Source organism: Hypanus sabinus, chromosome 19 (genome assembly GCF_030144855.1).
Source record: "Hypanus sabinus isolate sHypSab1 chromosome 19, sHypSab1.hap1, whole genome shotgun sequence".
NCBI classification, from domain to species: domain Eukaryota; kingdom Metazoa; phylum Chordata; class Chondrichthyes; order Myliobatiformes; family Dasyatidae; genus Hypanus; species Hypanus sabinus.
Window position 1 is genome coordinate 16916665 of NC_082724.1, and position 16838 is coordinate 16933502.

Here is a 16838-nt window from a genome sequence, read left to right on the forward strand (position 1 = left end):
CGCTCTGCTTTGACCCTGCTTTACTTTTATTTGCTCCTGCTAATGAATCACGAATCAATTGGCCCACTGCTAATGTGCCGACCCCCGTGAAACACTCCCTTTTTAAGCTCTTCTCCCCGACCTGTGTGAAGCTCGTTCTTTCTACAAATTGATTGATCTGCCGCCAATGTGCCAATCCCCGAGAAACACTGTTTTTTAAAACTCTTCTCCCTAACCTGCATGAAGCTCTCTCTTTTTGAATCGATTGGTCCGCCGCTAATATAAAATGATGAGGAATTCAGACAGCGGCAGGTTGTCCCCTTTTGTGAAGGAGTTAAAGGTCACAGGCATAAAGGGGAAGATTATGAAGAGCGACATGGGAGATTTTAAAAAAAATAAGAAGGCAGTGGGTCATTGGAATCTGGAATGTGCTGCCTGCTAATATAGTGGAAGCAGGTTTAATTGTGGACCATGCAGAAATTAGGTAAATATATTGTGGAGAAAGGTTTGCAAGGTTATGGAAAAAGGGCAGGTGGAGGATTTCATTAAATTTTCTCTGTGCTAGCTCTCCTTTGTTGTAAGCATTCTATGATTCTGTAGAGATACAACTTAACCCCTGGCAGTAACAGTCAGTAGAAGTCAATCCAAATCAGTCTGAAGAATCCTTCAGGCAAACTTGTCAAGGTCCTTGCCACTGTCGTTCTGACAGCAAAGAGCCGACATCCTCTACACAGGGATCAACGTCCTGTCACGCAGGGAAATTCACTTGGTGAGTCTTCACCAAGTCATTAGTGCCTAAGATGCAACAACTCTCCCTTTCAATGGAAGTGACAGACCCATCGGTAACCAGAAAGATTAATGCAACTTACTTTTTGATATTAATGCAACTTAAATAAAAACAAAACACTATTAGGGAAAGTTTGCAGGTGCTGGAAATCCATAGCAAAACACACACAAAATTCTGGAGGAACTCAGCAGGTCAGGCAGCATCTATAAAAATGAGTGAACAGTCGATGTTTCGGGGCGAGACCCTTCTTCAGAACTGAGAAGGAAGGACAAAGATGCCGGAATAAAAAGGTAAGGTTTTACTCTGAGTGTTCTTACAGCAACTTAACCCTTAGTAATAATCATCCACATGAACAAAAGGACAATATGCATCTCATCTATATACTACTAGAACTCTCATTCTGTCTGTCTGTGACCTCCAGTTAGCGCAAACGGTGCATTACACTTTTTCCAACTAAATCGACTTAAAATGCGCTAACTTACAGAATGCACGCGAAGTTCAGGGTTATATATTCCTATAAAATTTCTCACTCATCAATCAACAGGCCCTGTTTTCCATACCGGCCTGATTCCACCTTTCATGGAAACCACGACGCGACACCACGACACGCGCATGGCCAGCCTCAGCAGCGCCTCATGATGCTCACAGCAGCAACACCAAGCGGAACAACGGGGCAGGGCAGCTCTATTTCGAGTGGTCACATTCTGCTAATCACCATCAGAATGTGCAGGATCGGGACAGATCTAACTGCCACCCATCAATAAGAGATAATTAAATCTAATTGTAATGATGTACTTCCAAACACCCATCAAACCCTTTGCTGCAGTCAAAGGACAGTGGTGAGTACTTCACATCCATTTAGGAGAGCTCCAACCACATCATCAAGAATAATCAGCATCCTGGAGGCTTTGGTGTTACCACTTCATATCTTCTATCCAGTTAAGGTTAAAAAAAAAAGTATGGTCAGCCTAATTATGCGGCATGGAAAGAGGAGGAGGACATTATGGTCAAGAGATAACGCCAAGCGTCGTTGGGAAGCGGCAAGGAGAAGGAGAGAACAAGAATAGGATGAGGCCAGGGCCGCACGACTCCAGGATCAAAGAGTCAGGACAAAAAAGATGAGAGAAGAAGAGACAGAGGAGGAGAGGCATGCACATCTCCAAAATGACAACAACTGGCACAGGAGGAGGAGAGAGGAAGAGACAAAGGAGCTGAGAAGTGCATGTCTCCAAGATCAGAGACAAACAACAACCAGCAGATGACATGAAGAGATGGCCAATGAAAGGACTGCACGTCTCCAGAATGACAACGAAATGTCGCCATCATAAGTGTCCTTTGTTAAATGAGGAGGAGCTATATTTCCCTTGCTATGTGTCTGTCTTTAATAAACTGAGTTTTTCTTCTTCAATTTCCAAAACAAAGCGATACCAATAGCATTCAGGAAAAGTTAATGTTCACTCTGGTCACATCAGACTGCACTACCATTCTCTCAAAGGGTGCCCCAACAGATCACCCTGTTGTCAAGTGGACACTATGTATGGTTAAAAATTTTCAAGTATAATTCCAAAATGTGCATGTTCTAATACTTTAAACATTAAGATTAGGATTTTTCCTAGACTGGGTATTTTTCCAAGAGATATTACCAGAACCTGACAGCTTTGACTGTCAGTTAGCCAGAGCTGTGGCTTGGACAAACATTAAAGTAGTTCGTTACTGGCCCACAGGAGGAACAATGCACGGCTGGATTCAATGAGCAAGGTTTACAGAGCCACCGCAAGGCCTCCTGACCATTATACTCAGCACCCTGAGCAGTGAAGGCAAGTACAGGTGGCCCCCCATTTTTCCAACGTTTGCTTTACGATAGCTCATCGTTACGAAAGACCTACATTAGTACCCGTTTTCGCTAACCAAAGAGGATTTTCACTTTTACGAAAAGACACCTGCTTTATATGTGTTTACCCCATGAAAGACTACCATGACCGTGAAGCCTTGTGCGTGCATGCACCGATTTTTTTCTTCTCCAAATTGATTTTGGCACACTGTCTTCCCAATTTTGATAAGTAAAACTACACTGTACATACAATATTCCTACTTTATATAGGCTGTATATTTATCATATCATTCCTGCTTTTACTATATGTTCGTGTTATTTTAGGTTTTGTGATATTTGGTATGATTTGGTAGGTTATTTTTTTTGGTCCTGGGAACACTCAAAAAATTCTCCCATATAAATTAATGGTAATTGCTTCTTCGCTTTACGACATTTCCGCTTACTAACGGTTTCATGGGAATGCTCTACCTTTGGATAGTGGGGGAACCCTGTACGTCATTCACCTTTGTTACCACTCTATTTTCTCCATCCCATCTGCCTCTTTTGGGAAATTCAGAACTTTGACCCAATGCTCCCTCTGTGCAGGTCCTTATTGATCATGAGCTAGCTCTGAGAACTTCGACCATGTACTTGAAGAAATGGAGATGATTCTGGATTGTTGCTCCCGTGGTGTTCGAGAAGATACATCCTGCACACCCTATAATGGCCAGGAACTGCATGGTCCCTTCAGAGCTCTGTTTATATTAACATACTGATTTTATCATCCTTCAGAGCTTAAAATGTATTTTTAAAAATCAACAATATACACACATAAAGCTAGCTTTGTTTTTAATTTGAAAGACCAAATGAATTACTCTTCAGAATGTATTTTTTGTACTTTTGGTTGCGGAAACACGACTAAACTTTTCTCGGGCTTCTAGCCGGGTATCGATCTTAACGAATGTTTCGATGACAAACTCTGCCATCTTCATCATGGATGATGCCTGGACACGTCTAGTCCGGTAGTATTTATAACCCCCTTCGTCCATCCGTCCTGATTGGTTAGTCCTCATCCAATCAGATCTCCGCTCACCCACCTTGCTCACAATCAAATTCTAGTTCTTTCTTCGAACGAGACTTACATCTTTGTTAGAATTCTTTTCCTCCAGTTTTATTTCAATGGCTTCCTTCACCAGGCAGTCCCAAAAGCCAATGGCGTGGTATAGTAGTTTTGTACCTAATAATTCTATGGCCATTGTGAATCCAATGATTTATCAGCACATTGCACTATACTGAAACCCCCATTTTAATAATCCTTTTTACAGAGTTAATGCAGGGTTTAGCTCAAAGTTATATGCAAAAAGAATTAGACCCTTTTTAAAACACTAAGCAAAAATACAAATTCTATATTCAGGAGTTTATGAATATGTGCTACTAAATCAGACTCATGCTCTGATGAGCTAACAGGAGAGCAGAAAGTAAACCTCTTTCCCATTATTTAAACAGAGTTCCCAACCTGGCTCCACAGACCCCTTGGTCCATAGCATAAAAGTAGGAAACCCATGACTTAAACCTTCACTGACAATAAGGCTCTCTGGTTGGACTTTTTTTTTTGGTGCACAATGATTACAGAAAGATACAAGTGAAATGGCTGGGCTGGGAATGACCCCACTCCAGTATACAATGGACTTGGTTTACAACCAGTTACTTTAATCAACTGAAGGTCCAAAATGAGACAGTTGTAAATCAGATGCTCTTAAAGTCAATGCATCCATACCAACCAAGATCTCTATCTGATTGGTGATGACACAAAAAATTGTCAGCTGTGAATAGTGAGGAAACTGTCAATGAATTCAACAGGATATAGACCAGCAGATGGCCTATATGGGCAGAGAAATGGCAGATGGAGTTTAATCCAGACAAGTGCGGGGTGTTGCATCTTGAGAACTCAAATTTAAGAGGAAGGTATAAGTGGCTGGCAGCTAAGGAGCACTGATGTACTGAGGCATCATTGGGTCAAAGTTCTGAGCTCCCCTGGAGAGGCAGATAGGGTGGAAAAAGTAGACTGGCTGGTAAAGAAGGTGATTGGCACTGGTCAGGATGCCATGTTGTGACTCTGTAAAACTTTGTATAGGCCACATTTGGGTTATTGTGTGCAGTTCTGATCACCACATTACAGAAAAGATGTGGAAATAAAACATTATCTCTTAGGTCTTTTATAATTAATAATGTTAATAATTTCCCTACAACTACTGATGGTTTAGAAGGTTGTGAAACACTGGTAAGTCAATATTATCTTCTAACTGGTGGCCTGCTGGGAAAAAAAAACTTTAGTTTTAATCTCAGTTCATTTAGAGTGGCAGAATTATCAGAGCATTACAACACAGGACACGGCCAATTGCCTCATCACACCTGCATTGGACCTATTCCCCTGCAGAACCTTTACTTTCCCCTTAAATTTACAAACATTGCCCCAATACCCTCTTGAAAACTGCAATTAAATCTGCATGAACCCCTCTGCTGTACAATGCATTACTCACCATAATTACTTGCCACATTTAAAAAAAACAAATTCTTCACAACTTCCATGGATCTTTAGCCAATGGCATGAGATCAGTGCCTGCTGGTGCTCAACACCTCTCCAATTGGGAGTTCCTCCTGTTCAACTGATTCCAAATCATCATAATCTTGTTCCCGGCATCAAATCTCACCTAAACATCCTCACCTCTTCTTTCAGAACACAACACAACTTCTTTAAGGTCAAGCAACAAATGATAACAACATTCACCAATTGTCACGCCATTTCAGGCAGGTCTGGATGATCACGGTCCAATATGGCAATTGCAATGTACAGCAAAGCAAAAAGCTACAGAGGCTGATAATTGTTATGTCTTTATAAAACTTGCATACAATATTTGTCCATTCTATCTAAGCATATACACTCCATTTATATATACACACATGTACAGCCATTACCATCTTATAAACCAAATTCATTAACTATTTCACTGCACTTGCCTGCACAACTAAATGCAGGGTTTAGTTCATAATTATATGCAAAAATGATCAGGCCCTTTCTTCTCACCTATCTGATCCCTTCCTCTCCAGTCCTTTACTTTTCCTTTCCACCTGGCGTTACCTATCACCTTCGAGCTATCTTTCCTCCCGCCACCATTTTACTCTGACGTCTTCCCCCTCTTTCCAGTCCTGAAGAAGGGTCTCAAGTCTGTTTATTCATTTTCATAGATGCCACCTGAATAACTGAGTTCCTCCAGCATCGTGCAAGAGTGAGTAGGTGTGATGCACTGTAAAAATACAAGTTTCAGAATGAGGAGTTTATGAAAATGTGTTACTGAATCAGATTCATGCTGACGATCTAAAAGAAAAGCAGAAAGTAAACCTCATTCCCATTACTTAAACCATCACTGGCAACCCGTCTCTCAGATTGGCCGTTTGTTTGGTGCACAATGATTACAGAAAGATACAAGTGAAAAGGCTGGGCTTGAAATACCCCCTCTCCAATATACATCACGTGAAGTTTACACCTGTTATCTTAATCAACTGAAGATCCAAAACTGCTGAGATAGTTATACAGCAGAGGCTCTCTCTCAATATAGAAAGACAGGGTTTTACAACACAGAAGCAGGCTTTTAAGTTCAACCTGTCCTTACCAACCAAGATGTCTAACTGAGCTAGTTCCATGGTATCTTTTTAATAGCCAGAAACAACCTGTCCCAATGTTTAAATGAGGAAGAAAATCCATCTCATATCATTTCAGAAACAAAAAATGAACATTTTAGTTCAAGTATTTTACAACAGGGGTCCCCAACCACCGGGCCGCGGACCAGTACTGGGCCATGAGTACTGGCATGTGCTACTGGGCCACAAGGAAGCGATATGATTTGGCGATACGAAACAATGAGTTAGCTGCACCTTTCCTCATTCCCTGACATGCACTGTTGAACTTGAACTAACCCACCAAATAACACATAAAACCTAAAATAACACTAACGTATAGTAAAAGCAGGAATTATATGATAAATACACAGCCTATATAAAGTAGAAATAATGTACATACAGTGTAGTTTCACTTAACAGAATCAGGAAGATTAAGGCAACTGATTTGTAGAGAGAGAAAAAAATCAGCACGTACACACAGGTGCCCAGGCAAGGTATCCTGGTCATAGTAGTCTTTCTTGGGGTAAACACAAGTGTCTCGTATTTGACTGCAACTTTTGTCCCTGTCACCAGTCTGCAAGAATATTGTCAATATTAAACTGGTCCATGGTGCAAAAAAGGTTGGGGACCCCTGTTTTACAAGGGTGAGTCTCCACCCATCTTCTCGGAGGGGAGGGCATGCTGCTGATGAAACTGAGAATGTGAAGAGGGGAAAGGGTACGTGTAGAAGGGGTGGGCGAGGGGTAAGTGTAGCAAAATATGTAGACAGGACCAGGAAGAGGATACGTCATTGGGTAAGTGTAGGACGACAGGGAAGAGGAAGCCAAAATAAGATGCCAGACAGCATGTGGCAACCACAAAGAAGAGGAACCTTGCGACCACAAGACAATGTGTTCGGCAAAGTAATTTGAGCTATATACCTATTGAGTGGTTTGCTTGTGTCCATACCCATTCCAAGTATTACGCGGCCCTTGCTCGAAAGTACCGATTGGCCCTACCCCACCAAAAATCCAGGTAGATCCAAGCCCCGCCCCCCCTACCTGACAGATGCCAATGTGAGAGGTCCCTAACCCTCGTCACAATCCAGCCCAGGCTGAGGATGCTGTGCAAAATCCCTTGATGGTTTCTGTGTATACCCCCCGGAAGCCCAATGAAATGCTGGACAGAAAGCAGGAGCTGGAGCAATTTACTGAATATTTGCTGAGTATTATTAAGATCTACAGGGCGACCCCGAGGGATCTTTTTAGTTTCCCTGCATCAACCAGTGACGGTCTACTCTTCCCATGCGGTAACCGCCCTTCTAACCACGCACCAAACTCAACATCGATGAGGTTGCTCTTCTCCATAATCCGTTGCTGACGTTCGCCTATTGCACCACGCTTAACCCCGCTACCTTTGTGGATCACCCACCCGACCTGCTATCCGAGCCTCTGTAGAGCGAAACCACTTCCTCATTTCTCCGCGGCCAGACCTCCAGGACATTGAGTTCGACAATCCGGGCCGGATGCTTTTCGTGGACGGCTGGTCCTCTGTCTCCCCGGACAGTGGCCGGCAATTGGGTTATGCCATTGTGACCCCACACACCACCCTGGAGGCGGCAGCCTTCCACCCACCAGTCTCGGCCCAACAGGCTGAGCTTTTCGCCCTCACTCGCGCATGCATCGAGTCAGACAGCCAATATCTACATGGATTCACGCTATGCATTTGGCTCACTACGGGCGCAGCGGGGCTTCCAAACATCGGCTGGCAAGAGCAGTGCCAACTGCCTCCACATTGACAATTTGCTCAAAGCCATCCAGCTCCCCGGTAAGCTTGCTATTATAAAATGTGTCGCCCACTTATCCGATGACTCTCCCGTTAGTAAAGGCAATGCCAGGGCAGACCCGCCAGCCAAGCAAGCCTCCTCCTCTAAAGCAATAAGTGTGGATTCGGCCCCACGCCTTCTGCCTGCCAGGCAGCCGGTTGATAGCTCAGGCATATCCGACATTGTGCAATCACCCCGCGACAGAACTTGATGTTTGGAAGAAACATGGTTGTATTATTAATAACACAACGGGCCTCTGGCGGACCCCAACAGGTCAGACTTGTATTCCTGATACTCCCCCGCCTGTCCTGGTCGACCGGCTCCACTCTGACACTCACCTCGGCAAGGGGGGGAATGTGTAGTTGTTAAAAACATGGTGGTCCCCCAGTTTGAATGAGGCAGCGGAGAGACGGGCAAAGGGTTGCTTAATTGGCCATAAAGTAAACCCGGGTAAATCTATTAGATGTGATAAAGGGTGCACCCCAACCCTAGCAGGACTGTTTGACAGATTACAAATGGACTTTATTGAGTTACCTAAGGTGAATTGTTACAAGTACTGTTTAGTTATAATCGACATCTTTAGTAAATGGATTGAAGCCTTCCCCACAACGAACAACAAGGCCTCCACGGTAGTGCAAGTACTGCTGAAAGAAGTTATTCCTCGTTTTGGTATCCCACAAAGACTCTCATCTGATAACAGCCCGTACTTCATTGGGAAAGTAAACAATGAACTCTGCAAAATACTAAAGATTGAACAACAATTCCACTGTGCCTGTTCGACTCCTCCCGCGGATGAAAGAAGAGCTCTGGTGAGAGGGGAATCTCAAACCCCCGAAGGGTGACCGAGTATATGAGAACTGCTACTTTGGAACAGGGTGGGGATGTTCAGACGTGTATGTCTCGAATGACGTCACCTGCCTCTCCAAGCCCAGTAGGAAAAGGGAGTGTCACCCCACCAAGGATCCCTTAGGGATATCTTGCTCTTGCCATGAGACACAGTGCCAGCCCCTGACCCAGGGGGTGCAACTTATTTGTGGGGAGGGGAACCACACCCACCTCCGGGTCAATGATCATGTATCCCCACTACCTGACTATCACAGGGGTACCAAACGAGCGTACCCCTCTGCCGGTGTGGGAGAGTGGAGCGACGACAAAAACCTAAAGGGTAAAGGTTGCACTGAGACCATGTATACCCTCCCGGGGTATTTTTTCTTCTATAACGGCATTGCCACCAACTTCCTGGAGTACCCATACCCTTCCTCGGTGGCCTATGGCACCTTCCTCCCCACCGCAGTCCCTCGCCCTGGGACTTGAGTCCCTCACTCCGCCTGCCTGGGAGGTACAAGAGAGAGGTCTCCCAGGAATTTTGTGCAGATTACCAAGTCCTGACCACCCTAACCGCAGGTCAGGTGGCCGTTTATGGGGCAGCTGGCTTTTTCTCTTTGGGAGCATCAGGAGCCACTATGGCGGCCCACAATCGGAACTATCTGGCCTGTGGTCTCATGAGCCTTGGGAATGCCACCAGGGGGGCATTAAGACTCCTAAATGACAGCCTTAACCAACTGCGGCTCTTCTCCATGCAAACCGCTATGCACTTGATTACCTCCTCACCAGGGAGGGTGGGCTCTGTGCTATCGTAAAGGACAAATGCATAATGGGACCAGACGATGCTACCGCCAACATAACACGGTACATGAACAAAATAGATGAACAGTTAGGATCCATTAAGGAAAGAACAGGTTGGGCAGGATGGGGACTAAGTGGATGGAGGGACTGGTTGATCAATGGGCTGATGGCTATTATAGGGATTTTTGTCTGTATTGCCATTGTCAGATGTGTTCTGAACCACATGATGGCCTCGTTAAGGGACCTGCTGCCGGCTAAGCCACTGATGGTAATACGGGCGACTGTTGAGGCCACTGAACTCCTCGAACCTGCACCCGAGGATTTTCACGGTATTGATGAGTGATCATTTCATGATCACAGGAGGGACTGAGAATGCGAAGAGGGTAAGGGGTACATGTAGAAGGGGTGGGCGAGGGGTAAGTGTAGCAAAATATGTAGACAGGACCAGGAAGAGGATATGTCATTGGGTAAGTGTAGGACGACAGGGAAGAGGAAGCCAAAATAAGATGCCAGACAGCATGTGGCAACCACAAAGAAGAGGAACCTTGCGACCACAAGACAATGTGTTCGGCAAAGTAATTTGAGCTATATACCTATTGAGTGGTTTGCTTGTGTCCATACCCATTCCAAGTGTTACGCTTGCGTCTATGCTTATTCTGAGTATTTTGCGTGCTTAGCTATGTAAAAGCCAATCAATTGATGAATTTGAATCGGTATAAGTAAACCGACAAATTGGGAGTTGGCTACCTTATGCCCGAAGTGCGTGGGGCTGCGAACTCCTCTCTGAATAAAAACCGTTTCAGAGGTAATTTCATGTCTCTGGCATTTTTCCTCAACTGAGCAGGTTAATAATTTCAGGTTGACAAAACAACCTGAGGTTACAGCAAATGAGCATCATTCAACGTGAGGAGAATTAGACTGTCACGCGTCCTAACTCCAAAAAGCAGCACCAGTCAAAGTCCCCAAACTCCCCGCTTTACTTTCACATCAGCACCACCATATCTTTTATCCTCTGGCATTTCTGTTCTCAAATTCTCTACTTTAGTTGTGAATAAGAATGACAACCACAAGAAAATCTACAGATGCTGGAAATCTGCAGCCACACACACACAAAATGCTGCAGGAACTCAGCAGGTCAGGCAGCATCTGTAGAGGGAAATGGACAGTTGATATTTCAAATCAAGATCATCCACTGGGACTGGTATACAACTGGATTCCTATCCATAATCCTGCTCCTACCAGACATTATACATCACCTGTTCTTTCACATCATCATCATTATGTGCCATGTCATATGACATTATCACTATACACCATGTCGCATGACATGGGCAACCATGGTCTCTCTGACCATGATTGTTTTTGGCAGATTTTTCTACAGAAGTGGTTTGCCATTGTGTTCTTCTGGGCAGTGTCTTTACAGGACAGGTGACCCCAGCCATTATGAATCCTCTTCAGAGATTGTCTGCCTGGCATCAGTGGTCGCATAACCAGGACCAGTGATATGCACCAGCTGCTTGTACGCCCATCCACCACCGGCTAGCAGAGGAACGGAGTGCCTTACACCTCCTTCAGTAGTGACACATCTACACCCTGCCATCTTTCTCATTCCTCTCCATATACATGTATTTCAGTACTAATTGTGCACACACAGAATACTTGCAAATGTACTGAGACATAGAACACCACAGCACAGTAATAGGCCCTTAACATAAGAAACAGGAGCAGGAGCCTGCTCCACCATTTAATAAGATCATGGCTGATCTGGCCATGGACTCAACTCCACCTGCCTGGCTTTTCCCCATATCCTTTAATTCCCCTACTATGCAAAAATCTATCCAACCTGGTCTTAAAATATATTTACTGAGGTTGCCGCCACTGCTTCATTGGGCAGAGAATTCCACAGATTCATCACACTCTGGGAAAAGCAGTTCCTCCTCATCTCCATTCTAAATCTACTCCCCCGAATCCTGAGGCTATGCCCCTTAGTTCTAGTTTCACCTACCAGTGGAAACGGCCTTCCTGCTTCTATCTTATATATCCCTTTCATAATTTTGTGTTTCTGTAAGATCTTCTCTCATTCTTTTGAGTTCCAGCGAGTACAGTCCCAGATGACTCAATCTCTCCTCATAGTCTAACCCCCTCATCTCTGGGATCAACCTGGTGAATCTCCTCTGCACTGTCTCCAAAGCCAGTATACCCTTCCTCGAGTAAGGAGACCAGAACTGCACACAGTACTCCAGGTGTGGCCTCACCAGTACCCTGTATAGTTGCAGCATAACTTCTTTGCTCTTAAATTCAATCCCTATAGCAATAAAGGCCTTCTTGATTTGCCTTAATTTGCCTTCTTGATAGCCTACAGCACCTGCAAACCCTTCAGCCCATCTAATCCAGACTGAACCAATATTCTTCCTCGTCCCATTGACCTCTCCCTTCCCCCGAACCATGATCCTCCATACCCTTCCTGTCCATGTACTTTCCCAAGCGGTAAAATTGGTAAAGATTCACCACTTTAGCTGTTCACTCTACATATGGGAATTTTCCAAATCTGATCACCAGAAACAGGAATGGAAATAAGAGGATTACTTGAACACCATCTAAGCAAGTCCAGGGGTTCTGATGGTGCTAAACTACAGGCCATTCAATGAAGTAGCTGCCTTTTGAAGTCCTGTAACGACGGCTCCTGAGGGCATGAGAGGTATTCAGCATAGAGGATGCATGAATTGAAGCAACTGAAAGAGCATGAATGGAACTTCACACAGAATAAGGCAGGATGTTCCAGCCTCAGGGAGGTTGCTAAGCATTCCTGACAATTTCCTTATCAGAGGTCTCCATCAATCAGAGATGACCATGGATGTTGTGTCCTTGCTGTCTGGATACACAAGCCTGAGCAAGCTCCCTCTCTCCGTGCTGACGAACACAAAGGAAGGGCAGAGACTGACAGAGTTTGGTACCAGTAGTGTTGCCAGTCAACTAGATGAGCTCCCAACCATGACTGGCGAGCCCCCTCTGCCTGAAGCAACTGGTTTTAAGGTATCAGAAACCCTCCTTTGCCCTTTCTCCTGTTGGTAGAAATGTTTCCGCCGGGCTTGGTATCTAAGCCACATGTGAAGGCCAGGAGCTGTTGTCAATTTGAGGTGCACGCCATTGGGAGCATTTAATAGGTAGTGGGAACTTGTCCCCATTACCACCCCCAGTTATATCCTTAACACTATGTTAAAACACATCACCGTAAATCGTTATGGCATCTCAATGGTAGTTAGCCAACTGCTGATGGACTGCACCGGGGAATCATTTAAGACATTTACTATGCTGGGATAGTAAGGAGTTTGCATCATTTAAAATGCTAAAGGACTGATAAAATTGTAACATGCTGCAAGTTTCATGAAAAGACCAGCTGCCTCTTGCACAGCCTCTCTTAATATACTTCTGTAAAATGCTAAGACACTGGAGTTCTGGTCTGATTTAGAGGTGTATGATGGAGATCTCTGCATGTAAAAAAAACAATTGTGGGAAGGGACAGAAAGTTAACAGTCTAGCAGACATTAAAGCATTTGCCTTTCTCGTCAATTATCTCATTTGTTTCCACTCTAAATTTGAAAATGTATTGTCTCATCCAACCCACATGAACAAAAATAGCAACCACATCCAGCCAGCAAAGTGAGCAGAATCTACACTACAGTGAACTTGCAAAGATTTGCAAAAGTCACAGCGCAAGCAGCTAGTGTTCTAGCTCCATTCCCGATATCCAATCAGAATCCTTCTCATGTGCTCCCTCATTCCTGCTATCCAATCAGCGTTCTTCTCATGTGCTCCCCTCATTCCTAATGTCCAATCACTGTCCCACTCCTGTACACCCCTCACCCCGGTGCTGGGGGACATAAGTCCCTGACATGCATGAGGGGAAATATCTGGGCACAACCAAACCACACACTATAATCGACACTCCCGATGCACTGATGCTTCACTTAAGATGAGTGCAGCAAAACTGTTAAGGAGAAATGCAACTTTTGCAAGGATAAAGCTGTAGCTGTTAATACTGGTGGTCACTTTCCTGGCCAGGGAATGGGTATTCACAAGCATGATTCCAATCCACATTCTCCATAAAGTAGATGAGAAAATGACCAATTAATCATCGTGTAATATTCAAACATGCAAATAAACCTACCTATTAATAACTGTACAATGTTCGAGCCTGCGTATTTCTTCACGTCCTCTATCCACTGAGGCACTGATGCAAATGTTCCTCTTTTGCTAATGTCATAAGCAATAATTGCACCATTAGCACTTCGATAATAACTCTGTGTAATTGTTCTAAATCGTTCCTGTCCAGCAGTGTCCCATATCTGCAACTGGAAGACAACAGGAAAGCACATGAATGTTAAATGATCAATAAGGCAACGGTGGCACTCAGCAGGGGGTGGTATTGAGTTCCCTTTACGACAGTTCACGTCTCAACAATGGATGATGAAAGGCAGATGCAATTTTAGAAGTTGAGACTCTGAACTAATCGGGCTGCTGCTGGATTTTGGCATTTCCCTTTTAACTGAATAACTTCCAATAAGAAGGGGCACTTTATGTCTGAAACTGAAAAGGTAAACCAATTGTGGGAGATATAAAGGCCTGAGGTAAATTCAGTAGAATTGAGAGTACAGGCAAAGCAACAAAAAGCTATTTATGAAAATCCCCCAGGATAGGAGGTATTAACAGAACTTGCGCTCTTTCTGTGCTCTGCACATTTCAGAAGAGATCACCAGACCAGAATTTAACTTTTTATTATTCTCTCTCTCACTGCCAATATTGTCTAACCTGCTCAATATTTCTAGCATTTTCTGTTTCTTTTCCAATTTCCAGCATCTGGGAGTATCTGACCCTCAAATTAGAAAAAAAAAATGCCCGATGCAGCTTACTGTTCAGAAGTAAGATGTTGTATAACAGAAAAGACAACTGACGGGAACTTAAAGATGAATTGGAACCACCAGTGCTCAAAGACTAGAGCACAGGCCTTGACTTGTCTCTTATTGTAATATACCATATTAACTGAAAGAATCAAAGCCATAAAGATGTTATAAGCTTCAAAACAAAATCAATGATGTGTATTCTGATTCAAACTATTAAAGCAGAACTGGATTGATTTAAAAATCCAGCGTTTGCTTTAGAGTATATTTGAAAATTTTAAATAGACATTTAAGAAAAAATTTGGAAACAGCTTGTGCTGCCTCAGGGAGTGTTGTTAAGCGCGACATATCCATAAAACACATAAGATATAAAAACAGTCAACACAGATGCAAAAACAAAGTTCTGAAAGCACCATGGGAATCTATATTGATTAATCTGATTACTTAGTAACCTGCTCTGTGTACTGAGCACAGAACTCATTGAATTTTAGTTCACCTTTTTTTCCTGCCCAGTTTAATGCTGCTAAGTAGCTGCAGGCACAGATAAAAATAAGCAAAACGATTTCTAACTTCCTCTTGATTCCATAACCACAAAAACTTTCATCTTGTCAGTTCACGAATAACGTTTAAAAAAAAACCAAACAATTTCCTCTCTGGTTCGGCACGGAATCTGGCCATTCGGCCCATCGATCCCCAAACTCTGATTGATTTGATTATTCGCATAATCCAGACTTCTCCCTTTAGGAACGAGGTATAGAGAATTGACTCTTCAGTTATAACCCGAAATTACACATTTCTGTAACCACCACATTACGAGAATACTTTGTAAAACAGTCCATTTAACAAGAAACAAACTTATGCGTGAATATCATGTGTAATTCAAAAATATAATTGCCCAGCGCATTATTATCGACTTAAGTGTGGAACATTGTTTAGAAATAAGGGAGACCCCGAGCTATTGCCGGTGCCCAGGGCTGAATGAAGGGCACAGAATCCACACTTCACTCGAAATCAAACATCTCTGCGGAAGGTCAGTCTCCACCCGTGCAGAGTTAGTCACAGTCGCCACAACGGATGCGCTCACCCCGTTCCTCTCCCCGCACACGCTGCCCGACCAGCCGAGTACCTGAAGCCCTTTGACTTGCTTTCGTTCCTGACGGTCCACTCACCTTTACCCGCTTGCCCTGGATCTCCAAGGTTTTCATTGTGAAGTCCACCCCGATCGTGTTCCCCTGCCTTTCCACGAAGATGCCCGACTTGAAGCGCTGCACGACGCAGGTTTTGCCAACGCCGGCGTCCCCGATCAGCACCACCTTGAACAGAAAGTCGAACGACTCGTCCATATCCACCGGCCCCGCCATCGCAGACGGGCTGACTCCCCGCGCAGGTAACGCCGACTAAGAGGGTGATGATAATAAATAGCCGCACCAAGCTGTGCCCATGACGTGGATGCAAAACCCCGGAACTGATAATACGGAAGGAAGGCCACAAGGACCTCCAGCAGACGCCCACCACAGCGCCTGAACGCAGTAACATGCAAGGGATAGGGCGCTTTCAGCCGGCTGGCCCCTGAGTGCCTTCAAGACCCATTACCGCGCCCCCTAGAGACACATGAAGCGCCACAAACCCGGAGTTCTGCCCCCTTTCCTAATAGAAACAATGCAAAATAAAACACACCTCAACGATGCATATTTTGTGAACAAAAATACCTAGGAAGAGTAAATGGAACTGATTTTTAATCATTTAAAAGGCAAACGACGTCTCTTCTCGTGGATGCTGCCTGATGTAATCTGTTTCCGCCATGTTCTAAATAGGGTTCAGATTGACGTGTTCGTTTATTCTATTTAAACTATTGTTGATAGAGTTTCTAGCACATTAACGTAGAATGTCAAGATCTTCTCTTTTTTTCCAGTTATAAAATAGAATCTCTTTGACGGAATTGTTTTTAATTTGCGCAGGGGGAGTTCAAAGTTCAAATTCGCGATTTATCTATTTTGACTTTCGAAATTACCTGAATCTTGCATTAAACTATACACTCTCAATACGTCGCCAGTATCTTCATTTAAGCTTCTCAAGCTCTGATGAATAATTGGATTAATTGGATTAAAATGATTGAAAGTAGAAATCTGGAAAACACAGGGAATGATTTCCCCTGGCCAAATTGTAAATTATACAAGATTAATTATCCAACGCGTTGGTAACACTTCACGATGATTGACATTTACCTTCAGCCATTCGATTCGTCTGATAAATTCC

At 44.0% G+C, this 16838-nt stretch overlaps 1 protein-coding gene across 2 annotated transcripts in view; it reads right to left on the reverse strand.

Moving 5' to 3' along the window:
- Positions 1–16087, reverse strand: part of rab43 (RAB43, member RAS oncogene family) — a 122391-nt gene extending 106304 nt beyond the window's left edge. Inside the window, exons 1-2 of one of the 2 annotated variants that reach the window (XM_059944087.1) lie at positions 15752–16087; positions 13853–14036 (exon numbers count right to left, since the gene is read on the reverse strand). In XM_059944087.1, coding sequence (XP_059800070.1) covers positions 13853–14036; positions 15752–15943 — 376 coding nt within the window. In that variant the 5' untranslated portion in view covers positions 15944–16087. The remainder of the gene's footprint in view (positions 1–13852; positions 14037–15751) is intronic. The other variant, XM_059944086.1, reaches the window with a different exon arrangement.
- Positions 16088–16838: the final 751 nt, after the last annotated feature.